This window comes from Rattus norvegicus, chromosome 12 (genome assembly GCF_021556685.1).
Source record: "Rattus norvegicus strain SHRSP/BbbUtx chromosome 12, alternate assembly SHRSP_T2T, whole genome shotgun sequence".
Taxonomy (NCBI): Eukaryota; Metazoa; Chordata; class Mammalia; order Rodentia; family Muridae; genus Rattus; species Rattus norvegicus.
This window is the reverse complement of record NC_141545.1, coordinates 47,764,911-47,778,797: the sequence shown is the minus strand read 5'-3', so window position 1 is coordinate 47,778,797 and position 13,887 is coordinate 47,764,911. Positions and strand designations below refer to the sequence as shown.

Here is a 13,887-nt window from a genome sequence, read left to right as displayed (position 1 = left end):
CGCCACACTTGCCTAGAGTTGTTTTCTAAGAGTACAGGAGAGGCAAGCTTGGGAGGATAACAGAATTCACAGCCCAGAACCGGCTCCTGGGCTCCGTAGACATATCCATTTCTTCCCCCATTGCTGTGACTCAATGCTTGGCAAGAAGAAGCCGCAGGGCGGAAGGTTGGTTGTGGGGAAGGCATGGCAGCAGGACGGTGAGGATTGCTCACATTGTGTCCTCTGTCAGCCCAGGACCCCAGCCACTGGAGCTGTGCTGCCCATGTCTAGGGCGGCTCTTCTCTGTTCACACCCTCACAGCCACCCCTCCTCCAGGGGTGTTTCCATGGTGATCCTAAGTGCAATCAAGTGACAGTTAGGGTGAACATCACAGCGGATTTAGTGTTTGTTGACAGAAGTGCATTGAAACGTGGCCTCTCTTGAGAGAATTGGATGCAAGCTGACGCTGGCCAACACAGTGGACCTTAGAGCAGAGGTCAGAGAGCCCCAGGAGAAGGGCAGCACACTCAAGTGGGTCCTAGCTTCTCTACAGCCAGAAACAAAGCACAGTGAGGGAAGGGGAGGAGGCCTGGATCTCCCAGGCACTGAGCCAGGGTCTTTCAGGTCCTGCTCAATCCTCACACTGTAGCCTGGGGATTAGTCTTACCTTGAGTTCTCAGAGGTGGACCATGAAAGGTTGAGTCATGAAGCCACCAGGCGAGTTACACCGAGTTCACCGGCCTCCAAGTCATTCAAGGAGTCAGGAACGCCAGGAACGCCACACCTGATTCTCATCAAAAAGATGGCGGGCTTCGGATTTAGCTCAGTGGGTAAAAAGCGCTCGCCGTGCAGGTGTGACGCATTCAGTCCAAATTACAGCATCCATGCAAAGCCGGATGCTGTGTGAGCATCAGTCGGCCCAGGGTTCCTTCAGGGAGGCCGGAAGCTGAAGCAGGAGGATGTCTGGAAGCTGGTGGCCAGCTTATCTGGCTTTGTAGCGGCAAACCACAAAGAGACCCTGACAAGATTGGAAGCAAGGACTGACTGACACCTGTGATTGTCCTCTGACCTCTGCCTGTGTGTCATGGCAGGTGTGTGCCTATGTTCACACATGTACAAATGCTGTGTGTGTGCATTGTGTATGCACAAATGCATACAAACACGCGCGTGCGTGCATTTTCACATTGATGGTTTTCACTTCCTTGGGGTGGAGTTTTCTTCTCTAAGCATTTTAGCTGAGAGGTTATATAGTCTGATTTATTTCTTATATATGTCAACAAGTTAATTTTCTTTCTGATTGGAAATGGAGGTTATTTTTATCCTGTACAGAATGTCGCTTTCTGCGATATGGACCACTTTCCATAGTAGCACGGATACCTAGAGTCATGTGGTTTTAATATCCCAGTCGTAGCCCATGATTTAGAGGACTCACAATTTAGCCAGTCCTTATGGATGGCGATTTGGATGATCTCCAAGTGTATTTCCCTGTTATAAACCATTCAGTGGAGGACCTATTTACTTATCTATCTTTTATCTCTGCATTGTAAGTACCAATAAAGTAAATTGTTCGGAGTGGAATAGCTAGGCCAAAGGCTATATATTCACTGTTAAATTTTTAATAAGAGATCATCAGCTGCCTTCCACACTGACTGTAAAGGGGAAAGATTGCATTGCGTTTATCACAGGCCTCCTACCGTCCGCTCTGAGCTGAGGGGATGCAAAGTGAACGTTGGCGAGTTTGTTGCCCTTTAGGGTATCCATCTACGCAGTGGGCCTGATCCGAGGGAGCGAATGTCTGGGGTGTCGACTCTGGTGGGTGTCGGAGGAGGAGGAGGATTTACTTCAGCTTCTCAGGTTGGCCTCGAAAGCATCACGCAGGGCGACGTCTGTGGACGTTCTCTCCATTCCTTGGCGTCACGTATGCCATTGCTGTGGGGCAGAGGCCTTACCTCGTGTCTTAGGATACGTCTTCCACACCTTTGTCGCCCCGTACACGGTCGTGATTACCTTGTCTGATGTTTGAGGGCCCTGATGGAGGTGTTCCCTGTTTGGGGTTTGTAAAAAAATGAGTGACTTTGCCTCTCTGCAGGTCATGGAGTATCAGCCTGGAGGGGATTTGCTGTCTCTTCTGAATAGATATGAGGACCAGTTAGATGAAAACATGATTCAGTTTTACCTTGCTGAGCTGATCTTGGCTGTCCACAGCGTGCACCAGATGGGATATGTGCATCGGTAAGTGAGGCCCCAGGACCGCACCGAGAGCGTCTCTGCCTCACGTCCGGGTTCCTGAGCGGCGAGAGACTTCCGGGTCAGAGGGCATCTTCATCTGGTTTTAGCCAGCCTGGCCTGTGATTGGCTTAATGGCTCTCCAAAGTGGCCTGCATCCTATCTTAGCACATCCATTTGACCATAGACCTGGCCATCAGATGCAGCCAGTTAGGAGCAGGAACCCCTTTTGTGGGCCCTTAGGTGGGGAAACTGAGAGATGGGGAGAGGGGCTGGCTCCTATCCTGGGAGCAGCCAGTCAGCCTGGCGTTGCTGGACCAAGTACCTAGTGGTTGAGAAAGGGCCGTTTTGGCTCCCTGACTTGTGGGTTTCCTTGGTCCGTTTGTTCCGTTGCCTTGGGTGTATGGCAGAAGCCTGTGTCACAGTGACACCCACTCTGTGACTGAGACACAGAGACGGGAGGAGCCGGTCCTGCAGATGATTCAAATCTGAAATTTCCCTTCAGGGCTAGTGTACCTTGGCTGCCTGCCGTGATGCTTGAATTGATGGGGTCATGAGGACTCGGACTTCATTAATGGGTTAATGTACCGAGGAAGACATTCTTCGGTGTAACCTTGGGATTTTCCACCTGAGTTCCCCAAAATAACGACTCTGAGACTTCTCATATATGAGTAAATGCGTAGCCCAATGGCTTTGGCTTGTCTCCGCTAGCTCTTAACTCGGTTATCCCGTTTAAGCTAGTCTAAGTCATGCCGTGTGGTTAGTTACCTCTCCAAGGTTCACATGCCTTCCTGCATCAGTGTTGGGACAAATCCCTCATGCCTGACTATTTCCCAGAATCCTCTCTCTCTCCCCTGGATGTCCCACCTTCTATTCCAGCCTCAGCTCATTGGCCGTAGGCTTTTTATTGACAGGTGATTCTTCCACACAGTACATAACGATTCTTTCTGCATTTTGGTGTTGTGGGGGAGTTCTAGTAACTGTGAGGTGGGGCTGGATTGAACAAGTAAATTCCTGGAGAGCGCCTTTGAAATGTACACTTCGTCCCTGTTCCTCTGGTCGCTCTCTGTTTTCTGTTGTCTACAAAGTGAGCTGCTTTGCTGGGTAACAGTCCCCATGCCATGATCCTCTGATGCCATGATCCTCTGCTGGGCATCAGGTTCAAAGCAGCAAGGCCACCTGCTGGACTCGAACCTCTGCAGCAGGGTGTGAAGGCCAAACTCCTGTTTCTCAAAATGTTCCTCTCAGTGATGACAAGTGTGTAAACCATAAGGCAGGTCTCAGTGACCTGACGATCCCCCACTGTGTGCCACCTCTTACGGGAATCCACCAGCACCCTCTTAAGTCACGCTGGGGTTCAAGCTTGCAACACATGTGCATTTGGAGGGCAGGTTCACACTGTAGCATGTTAGTAAGTCGCAAAGATGATTTGCAGAAGTCTCCACTCACAGCTGTCTCTTCATATCCTCGCATGTCTGATTTCCATGTATACCTTAGAATGTTGTGTGCGTGCGCTCGAGCATGCATGCAAACACACACACACACACACACACACACACACACACCACAGTGGAGATACAGAGTATGGGATAAAGACCTTTCCATGTGTGAACCACAGGACCTTGGGCACGTGCCTTGGGTTTTTCGGTCTTAGATTTTGCAGCGTAAAAAGGTTTGCTTTCGTTTTCTCCCTCCCTTTCAAAAAAGTTAAATTTAGTTTTCAAGATGGGTGCTAATCACTCGTCTCTGCCAGTAGGGAGGATCTGCCTAGCATAACACAGGCACTAAGGTTCTCTGCTGTCGTGAGGCCTGAGGTGTACAGCTGGCTGCTGACTGACACAAACGCCATACTAATCCAGTGCCGGGACCTTCTTTCTCACAGAGACATCAAGCCGGAGAACATCCTCATTGACCGAACGGGACACATCAAGCTGGTGGATTTTGGATCAGCCGCTAAGATGAATTCAAATAAGGTGATTAGAAAGTCGAGCGAGACAGACCGCTCAGGGGTTCCGTTCGCTAAGGAGCGTTCTGTGTCCTCATGCATCCGGCAGATGTGAGGATTCCGTGGTGAGCAGCACTGGGGAGCCTCACCGCCCCGCTTTGACTTCTGTGTGATGGAGTGGAGGTTACAGAGATGCCTCCCAGGTGTGTCTCCCTCATGTTAATGCCTGCCAGCATCCCGCCAACCCTGAGTATTCTTACCCTTCCCTTTAAAAGAACGGAAGATGCTCATTTTATTTTCCCTCACCTAGAGAGGCCGTGCTCTGTTGCGTCACCCAGCTTCATTTAAAAATATTTTGATGAAACGTGACCTCCTTCTCCTTAAACGTTCTCCATGTGCAGCAAAATTGAACTTGCTAACTAGCACTAGAGACTTGGAACTAAATATCCCGAGATGTCAGGATGTTGATGTTCAAAGTATCATTTTCAAGCCTTGGGCCCTTGGAAAAGTTAAGTCACATTGCACATGCTAATTAGACAGCCAGGAGAAGGGGCCGTTTGAGATGAAGACGGCTGCTTTCAAGGAAGTTAACAAAATTAAAGAGGCCAAGAGCTAAGAACCCTCTAATAAAGTTGGCTCCTACTGAAATGTGGATTCCAGGTTGGCTGCGTAGGAAGGACAGGTCTTTGGGAAAAGCTTCCTCAGGCTTTGAGTCTGAGCTGCTCGGTGACTGGAGCAAATCCCCTCTCCAGAAGACGTAGATTCTACTTAAAATGCATAAAACCTGAGGCTGGAGAGACCGCTCTTCAGAACACCTCCAGGTCTGAGACTTAAGTCCTTTATATGAAGGACAATATGTAAAATTACTTTTTCATCCCCAGATTCCTCTGGGAAAGGTGGATATTATTAGGTTGATATTAGGAAAAGGCTCAGAGCATGTTAACTCTGTGCACTTTGGAATCTGGCCTGTGTGTTCTGCCGCTCTGAGAACTTTTTGAGGTAACTTACTCAGCTTTAGGCTGCTGGGAAAACAGGGGCTCCTCCATGCTGTCTAAAGCCGCATTACTTTCTTTTTACTTTAAGGTTTTATTCTTTTAAAAAGGATTCATATTATAATAATTATTATTAGTTTTAATTATTATTATTGGATTTTTGAGACACAGTTTCTCTGTGCAGCCCTGGCTGTCCTAGAACTCACTTTGTAGACCAGGCTGGCCTCAAACTCAAAGATCTCCCTGCCTTTGCCTCCTGAGTGCTGGGATTAAAGGTGTGCGCCATCACTGCCTGGGATTATTATTGTTTTTATGTGTGTGTGTGTGTGTGTGTGTGTGTGTGTGTGTGTGCATGCCTGAGAAGGCCAGAAGAGGATGACAGGTTCCCCCAAAGCTGAAGTGACAGGGTGCTGTGAGCTGCCTGGCCTCAAGTGCTGGGACTCAGAGTTGGGTCCTCTAGGCCGGCAGCAAATGCTAACAACAGTTGACCCATCTTTCCAGCCGCTCAGGTGATTTTCTTACCATTTATTTATTTATTCATCATTTAAGAATGATGTAATCAGGGGCTGGTGAGATGATTCATCGTGTTAGGACACTTGCTGTCAGTTCTGATAACCCAAGTTCCACCTCTGGGCCCACACGGTAGAAGGAAGAAAACTCAACTTCTCTCCACAAACTGTCCTCTGACCCCAGCATGCACACAGTGGCACACACACAAACACACACACACACACACACACACACACACACACACACATACACATACACATACACACACACATACACACGCACACACACGCACTCACACACACATACATACACATACACACACACAGAATAAATGAGTATACATAATACAAAAGAATTTTAAAAATATTGTAGAATCAAATAATTTTATGCTTTAAATTCCAAAATAAAATAGCATTGAGGATGCCTGGAAATAAAAACCGCAGGGAAATATTTCATTTCATAAGCCCATAAATCCATATATACTATATTTAACAAAAGGTGTTGAGGGTATAGCTTGGTGGTAGAGGATATACTTTCTGTGGGCTAAGGCTCTGAGACCCATCCCCGGCACCTCCCCTCCCTTTCCGCCCCACATAACATCCGATTCAGAAATGTGAAATAGATTCAGACATTGAATTTAGTGGGGAAATGCATAGGGAACAGATTAAATAGCATAAAACTGTCCAGGGATTTAGAAGCTCACAGACTGTATTAGCAACATTAATAAACTGATGTGCTCGGGGGAAAAAATTACAGGACATGTTTATAGCCCGACAGCAAATCCTTCACTATCGCCGTCTGGGTAATTCTTTGATGTGGGACCTGTGCTGTGTGTTACTGGATGTCTGGCTAAGTCCCTGACCTCTGCTAGCTTCATCTGCCTGCCCTTCAGTTATGGCGTCCTCAGATCTCTTCAGCTCTCCCGGTGTACTCAGGGTGGAGGCAAGAAAACCCACCCTGGGTTGGGAATGCCGAGTGTAGATTGAGAAGTGTTTGAAAATGAAATAATTATAGAGTTGGCAACCGTAGATGACAGTTTACCGCCATTGCTTAGTAAATAACAAGAGGGTGAACCGTATGCTCTGAGCTGGGAATGGCGGCTCATACTTTAATCCCAGCATTTGGGAAGCAGAAGGATATCTGTGAGTTAGAGGCCAGCCTGGTCTACATAGCAAGTTTTAGGGTAGCCTGGTCTACCTAGTGTAGACAAGGGCTGGGGTCATTCTCTCCACTGTCTCCTCAGTTTGAACTGCAGCAGGCGGCTCTCCGGGCAGGAGACATTCGTTATTGGTCATGGAGTCACGGTGCTCAGACACACTTGAGAGGCTTCGCCCCTTCCTGTGCTGTCAGGGCCAGAATGGGAAAAGCAGATGAGGACACATTTTACAAATTTGTAGTGTTTTAGCGTGTGTGTGTGTGTGTGTGTGTGTGTGTGTGTGTATGCACATGTGTGAGTATGTGGATGGGTGATGTGTGAAGCATGTATGTGTAGATGTGCATGCATGTGTGACCGTGCGTGCATATATGGATGAGTGAGTGTGTGCATGCATGTATGTGTGTGTGCATGTATGTGGGAGTGGGTGGATATTTGATGTGTGAAGCATGCTTGTGTATATGTGTGGATGTGCATGGATGAGTGAGTGTGTGCGTGTGCGTGTATGTATGTATGTATGTATGTATGTGTGTGTGTGTGTGTGAGTGTAGGTGTGTGCAGGCACGTGTAGCAGTCAGGATAACCTCCAGCCCCACTCCTCCAGTTGTACCTTGTTTGATGTGGGATCTTGTTGCTTCTGTATACAGCAGGCTGCCTGGCCCGTGGGTTCCTGGGGATTCTTCTGTGTCCACCCGTGTCTGGTGATAGGTGTGCTGGAATGCAGGTGCTCCTGTGCTTGGCTTTCCGTGGATTCTGATCCTAGAATTCAGGTTCTCCGGCTTTCACTGCAAATGCTTTACCCCCTGAGCCATCTCCCCAGCCCTTTTAGCAGTTTTTTTTGGTTCTTTTTTTCGGAGCTGGGGACCGAACCTAGGGCCTTGCGCTTCCTAGGCAAGCGCTCTACCACTGAGCTAAATCCCCAACCCCTTAGCAGTGTTTTAAGTGTAAAGGTCTTTTATTGTAGAACAGCAATTTATAGTCTAGATCCTGTGGATTTATCGATGAGAAGTTATATTGCTTTGTCTCTGATTAATGGTAGGCATAGAGCTGAACGTGTTCGTATTGGATAGGATAGGTAGGTTATAGGCCTAACGTAGTTCTGCTTGGTTTTCGTATTATAACTACTATGAGAATACAGTCTGGGCTGGGGAGATGACTCATTTGGTGAAGTGCCGTCTTGTAAGCAGGAGGACCTGAGTTCAGTCCCACGTGAAAAGGTGCACAGTGAAATCCAGAGCCGGGGAGCCTGGGACTGGTTAGTTAGCAGAAGCAGTGAGCTCCAGGTTCACTGAGAGATCCTCTCTCAGAAACCAAGGCCGAGAGGGCTGGCAAGATGGCTCAGCAGGTTAAAGGAGTTTGCTGCCAAGTCTGACAACTTGATTTCTATACCTAGGACCCACTTGCAGGAAGGGAAGTACTGAAGTCTTCAAGCTGTCCCATGACCTCTACATGCTTGGCGTGGTATGCTTGTGTGTGCATGTGTGTGCGTGTGTGCGCGCACATGCGTGGGTAAGACATGAAGGTAGAAAGTGAGGAGGACACCCAGCTTGTCCTGTGTCCTCTCTTCACATATGCACACGTGTGCCGCCCGGTTCCCATGTGCTGAACTTCCGGCACGCCATCCATCCGTAAGCCCACAGATCTCTGTTCATTTCCAGATGTCCTCCTGTCCTGTGGGTACTCGTGAGTCATACACAAGTTGTGATCTTTCCAGCTCCAGCTGCCTTTATTTCAAGCTTCTCATTCAGAAGGTGCCTTTAGTGCACCTCACCTTGGTCAGCAGGACCTCAGGGCCCTCAGTGTGACCTAGGCCCCCTTCCCTGATCGGAGTCTGAGAAGGGTGGACAGCTGACGGGTCTCTCCTGGCTCTCAGGAAGCTAGTTGTAACAAGTTTGTAAATAAACTAGTGTGTAGTAGTCGGTTCTCCAGAAGCTGGAAACCCAGAGGCAAAAATCGTTTTCACACTTATGTAGGAGCAAAGGCTTCTTCTATTTCTCTTGTTTTCCTAGTCCCTGTCTTGTGTATTTATAGACAGAAGTGTGCCTGTAACATAGACACATGGAAATCACGCCTGTGCCTCTGCCCTCCCCTCTCCCTCCACCCCCTCTCTCAGGCCCACACTCTGGGGGTGTAGGCTTTCCCAGCCCCAAAGCTAGAAATTAGAGAAATGAAAACTTATTCCTCCTTCTGCAGGCATGTATGCATGTGTGCATGTGCACATGTGTGTGCTTGTGTGTGCGTGCATGAGGGTGTATGTGCGTGTGTGTGTGTGTGTGTGTGTGTGTGTGTGTGCACAAGCATGAGTGCTACAAGGAGAAGTTGTTTGCGAAGTTTTACATCTCAGATTTTTATGGCAATGGTTTAAGAAAAAGAGAATAGTTTCCTCCAGTATTTTATTTTAAAGATTTATTTAGAAATGATGGTGGTGTGCATAGCTAGTGCAGTCCCCACAGAGTCCAGGAGGGGCATCTGACTCCCCCCCACGCCCTCCCCATCTCCCAAGCTGGGTTTCAAAGTGGTTGCGAACCTCTCCTGTGGCTGCCCGAAGTCAGACTGGATCCTCTAGGGATCAGTTCCTTTGTGTTTACTTTTTGGTTTCTTTTTTTTTTTTGGTTCTTTTTTTCGGAGCTGGGGACCGAACCCAGGGCCTTGCGCTTCCTAGGTAAGCGCTGTACCACTGAGCTAAATCCCCAGCCCCTACTTTTTGGTTTCTTAAGACAGGGTTTTTCTATGTAGCCCTGAGTGTCCTGGAACTGTAGACCAGGCTGGCCTCAAACTCAGAGATCTACCTTCCTCTGCCTCCTGAGTGCTCAGCGTGCTTTCTTAGCCATGGGACCGTCACTCTGACTGTTCCATTTCCTTTAGAAGATTGTACTAAGTTTCCAGCTGTACGCTGCTCTACCCCTTGCTGCCTTTCCCTTGATTCTTCCCTTTCTTCCTAAGACATGGCAGGCGCGCTCTCTCCTGCTCTTCTGTCTCTGTTGGACTGGCTTTATTTTCTCTGTCTGCAGAGTAAGAATTAAAGTTGAACAATACCTGAGCCCTGTCAGACAGTGTGCTTCCTGGGCAGCTGGAGTAGTGTCTTAGTCAGAGTTTTACTGCTGTGAACAGATACTGTGACCAAGGCAACTCTTTTTTTTTTTTTTTTTTAAAGATTTATTTGTCACGTATTAATTACACTGTCTCTCTGTCTTCAGACGCACCAGTAGAGGGCATCAGATCCCATTACAGATGGTTGTGAGGCAACATGTGGTTGCTGGGATTTGAACTCAGGATCTCTGGAAGAGCAGTCAGTGTCCTAACTGCTGAGCCACCTCTCCAGCCCAAGGCAACTCTTATAAGGACAACATTTAATTGGGGCTGGCTTACAGGTTCAGAGGTTCAGTCCATTATCATCGAGGTGGGAACATGGCAGCATCCAGGCAGGCCTGGTGCAGGAGGAGCTGAGAGTTCTACATCTTTGTCTGAAGGCTGCTAGCAGAATACTGGCTTCCAGACAGCTAAGATGAGGGTCTTAAAGCCCATGCTCACAGTAATACACCTCCTCCAACAAGGCCACACCCACTCCAACAAGGCCACACCCACTCCAACAGGACCACACCTCCTAATCATGCCACTCCCTAGGCTGAGCATATACAAACCATCATAAGTGGCTAGGATACTTTGACTATCTCACCCACATTGGCTGCTGCATTAGGGTCAGAGGAGAAGGCGAGCTCGCAGGGAAGCCCTCATGGTCACGTGAGACCATGCGCTGCTGGGAAGGACCTCGGTGCAATCTCGGCAATCAATAAAACCTTTGCCAGTTGCTAAGGAGCACCGTGGTTGGAGCTGCGTCAAGCCGTCAAGCGTGCGCTAGCGGGAAGTTTTGCCTTCCTTGCCTTCTAGCTCAAATTACTGATGGAATTCAGGTGGTTATTAGGCATAGATAGTTAGGATATGTAAATATGTCATACGTTTCTATCCTGAGGTAAGAGGAGTTCTTTGGTCATTAGGTATAAATTAGGTGTTGACAGTTTACACCCTTTGATTGGGTCAGCTCGCTGGGTGTGGACAAGCAAGTGATCTTGTCCCATCAGCTGCCAGCAAGGAGGACAGAATATTCTGGAACGTCCCACGTGGCAGTAAAATAGACTCTAACCAACGCAGATGATGATCACTGAACAACAGCGTAGTCCGAGCTCTTGCAAGAGAATCAGGGGTTGAATCAGTTAGGCTCAGGCTGCCGACCCCAGGGCTGGCTCCTCCCGGTTTCAAGGTTACGTCACACTGTGCGCCTGTGTAGGCGCATCTTCACCATGCAGCCTGCATAGGCTGCCTGTTTCCCGTACAGCGCGACTTTGGAGCTTTCTCAAATGGGTCCTTGTAGTGAAAGGCTGTGGTCCAGAGGTCAGTGTCAGAAATGCCACTATTTCCTATGCTGGAGGCCAGGAGATCCTCCGTGAGAGTGTGGGCCTGGGGTGGGGGCGGGCGAGGGGGGTGGGGGAAAGGGAGGGCAGGACATGGAAGACTAGCAGGAGCCATTCTGGCTTTCCAGTATTACACATACACGTGTGTCTGTAATAAACAAGGGAAAGACTATGAAAACCATGGGGATATTCTGATATTCCTATTATAGATCCATGTGTAAAGGAACGGGACAGTCTCAGCAATGTTTTATGTGTTCATATCTGTACACGTATACACACACGTATGCACACCTGAATATACAGGTGAGGGAGTGAGAGACACGCTTGAAGTCATAGTTGAAAGAGCTTTTTACCCTGTCACCCGTGAAGGAGGCTTTGTAGTGCCAGCCTCCAAACTTCCCATTCCTCTCAAAACTCTGAAATCAAAGCAAAGCAAATTTGCCATCGTTCTCCTCCTCTTCCTCCTCCTCTTCCTCCTCCTCTTCCCCCTCCTCTTCCTCCTCCTCCTCTCCCTCCTCCTCTCCCTCCTCCTTGTCCTCCTTACCCTCTTCCTTTTCTTCAGGAGGTCTTGCTTTGCAAACCCTGGTAGGCCTAGAACAGAACTCCTATGTCACCATGCCTAGCCCAAATCTTGATGTAAAGTTCAGCCTTAAGGGACTGTGGCTGTAGTCCACGATCTTTGGGCTCTACTGAGGCTGCTTTGTCTCCTTTAAAATAATGAGTTTTTCTATACCGTCTAACTGCTGATCTGAGGTCCCAGGGCAGCGGTTAACACTCTGTATCTGAAGTCAGCAGGCTCCGCTTTGATGGGCAGGAGGAGAGGTGGGTGGACACACACACAGGTGCTCTCAGACTTTTACATTTCCTGCTCGGTAAAACTTGAAAAACCGTTCTGAAGAGCAGAGGGGCTGCCAACTTGCCGAATCCCCAGTGAGGGTCAGGGAGGCTAATTCTTTGATCAGCATCATTTCAAGAAACAAAGGCATTAAACAGTGAAACAGAAATACTAGGGGTCAGGGACGGTCCCCGTAGTGGAATATGTGTGGCTCTGTCCAAGACTTCCCGCCGTGTCCTGGTCTGTCTTTTCCAAGGGCAGTGCTCCCGCGCTGGTGGGTTGGTGGAGGAACCTGGTTTCCCAACTGTGAGGGGACCATAGGAGCAGTAGTTGGGAATGAGGAAGGCGATGTTAACGTGCAGCCTATCGAGGCCTCACTCTTCACACTGCCCTGCAGGTGGGCTGAAGGAGGAACGGATCCCAAGGCCTGTTTGCATGTCCCCCAGATTTGAGATGTCTGACGTCATGCTGTGTTGTGTTGTTAGCCAGACCTCAGTAGTAGATTATTGATTGGTCTTATGTCATAGGTCCGGGGTCAGGCTTCGTTCTCATTCATTGTTCTCTCTCCCTCTTTCTGTCCGCATGTGCAGTGTATGTGGGTGTGTGCACATACGTATGTGCAAGGGCGTGGAGGCCAGAGGTCAACACGGGGTCTCTTCATCACTGAATCCAGGGTTCACCAGTTTTGCTAGCTTGGCTACGAGCCTGCTGTACCCCCTCATTCAGTTTTGTTATGTGGGTTTTGGGGGTTCAAACTGAGGTCTCCACACTCACACCAGAAGCACTTTTCCAACAAGAGTCCTCTCTCCAGCCCCATTCATATGTATATATTTTTCACACTTTTAAAAATTCTCTAATCTTTTTCTTACAGCCCAGTCTTCATCCTCCTCCTGGTCCACTCCCCCACCCCACCCCGTTCCCCGACTGTTCCTCACCCCATACCTCCTCCCTCATCTCCAAGAGGATGTCCTCACCCCCCACCTCACCCGACCTCCCCACTCCCTGGGACTTTTATTTTCTTTAATAGAAGAAGTATAAGTTGTGTTGTGTTGGGATTGTAGCTGGGGCGTGGAGTGAGCGGTTACTTATCTCACACAAGGCCCTGGGTTCAGTCCCCTAGTACTGCCAAGAAGTTCTGGCTTATCAGTAGCTTGTACTGGGAAATCCACCTTAAAACAGTTGTGTAACGAAACCAGCATCGACAAACCCTGCTTGCCTTTGGGCTGTGTTATTTGCCCCCCACTCCCCTCCTTTTAGCCATTAGTAAAACACTGCCATTTCTTCACAGTGTGCTGCTCGACACAAGGTTTAAATGCCTGGGTGGACAGTAATCAGTGGCCAGTTGGCTGGCACCTGATGTGGGTGCTGGCACCCACTGGAGGGTACTTGAGAGTGCGCTGTGCCCATTGTAATTTCTGGCTTTCCAGGTGGATGCCAAACTCCCTATTGGGACCCCAGATTACATGGCTCCGGAAGTGTTGACTGTGATGAACGAGGACCGAAGGGGCACCTACGGCCTGGACTGTGACTGGTGGTCTGTCGGAGTGGTTGCCTATGAGATGCTTTACGGGAAGACCCCATTCACGGAGGGAACCTCCGCCCGGACCTTCAACAACATCATGAACTTCCAGGTGAGGGGTTTAGCGTTTGAACGATGCAGAGCAGGTTTGAGCTTTCTTCTGAGGGCCAGTCGTCCAGAGGGCACCTCAGCGCGTTAGGTTCTACCAAAGAGGGAACATGGCAGCCTCTTACTTAGCTCTGTTTTTATTGATTTCGAAATGCATCTTGAGTTCACAGTTGTTAAATGTGCGTAAGTGTGAGTCTTGGAGTCGGCCAGA

At 48.9% G+C, this 13,887-nt stretch overlaps 1 protein-coding gene across 13 annotated transcripts in view; it reads left to right on the top strand.

Annotated features, from left to right (window-relative positions):
* The window catches only part of Cit (citron rho-interacting serine/threonine kinase), a 162,932-nt gene that overhangs the window by 26,155 nt on the left and 122,890 nt on the right, over positions 1–13,887 (top strand). For all 13 annotated transcript variants that reach the window (XM_087579454.1, XM_087579453.1, XM_087579452.1 and 10 more), the window contains 3 exon segments: positions 2,069–2,211; positions 4,088–4,178; positions 13,477–13,680. In XM_087579454.1, coding sequence (XP_087435580.1) covers positions 2,069–2,211; positions 4,088–4,178; positions 13,477–13,680 — 438 coding nt within the window.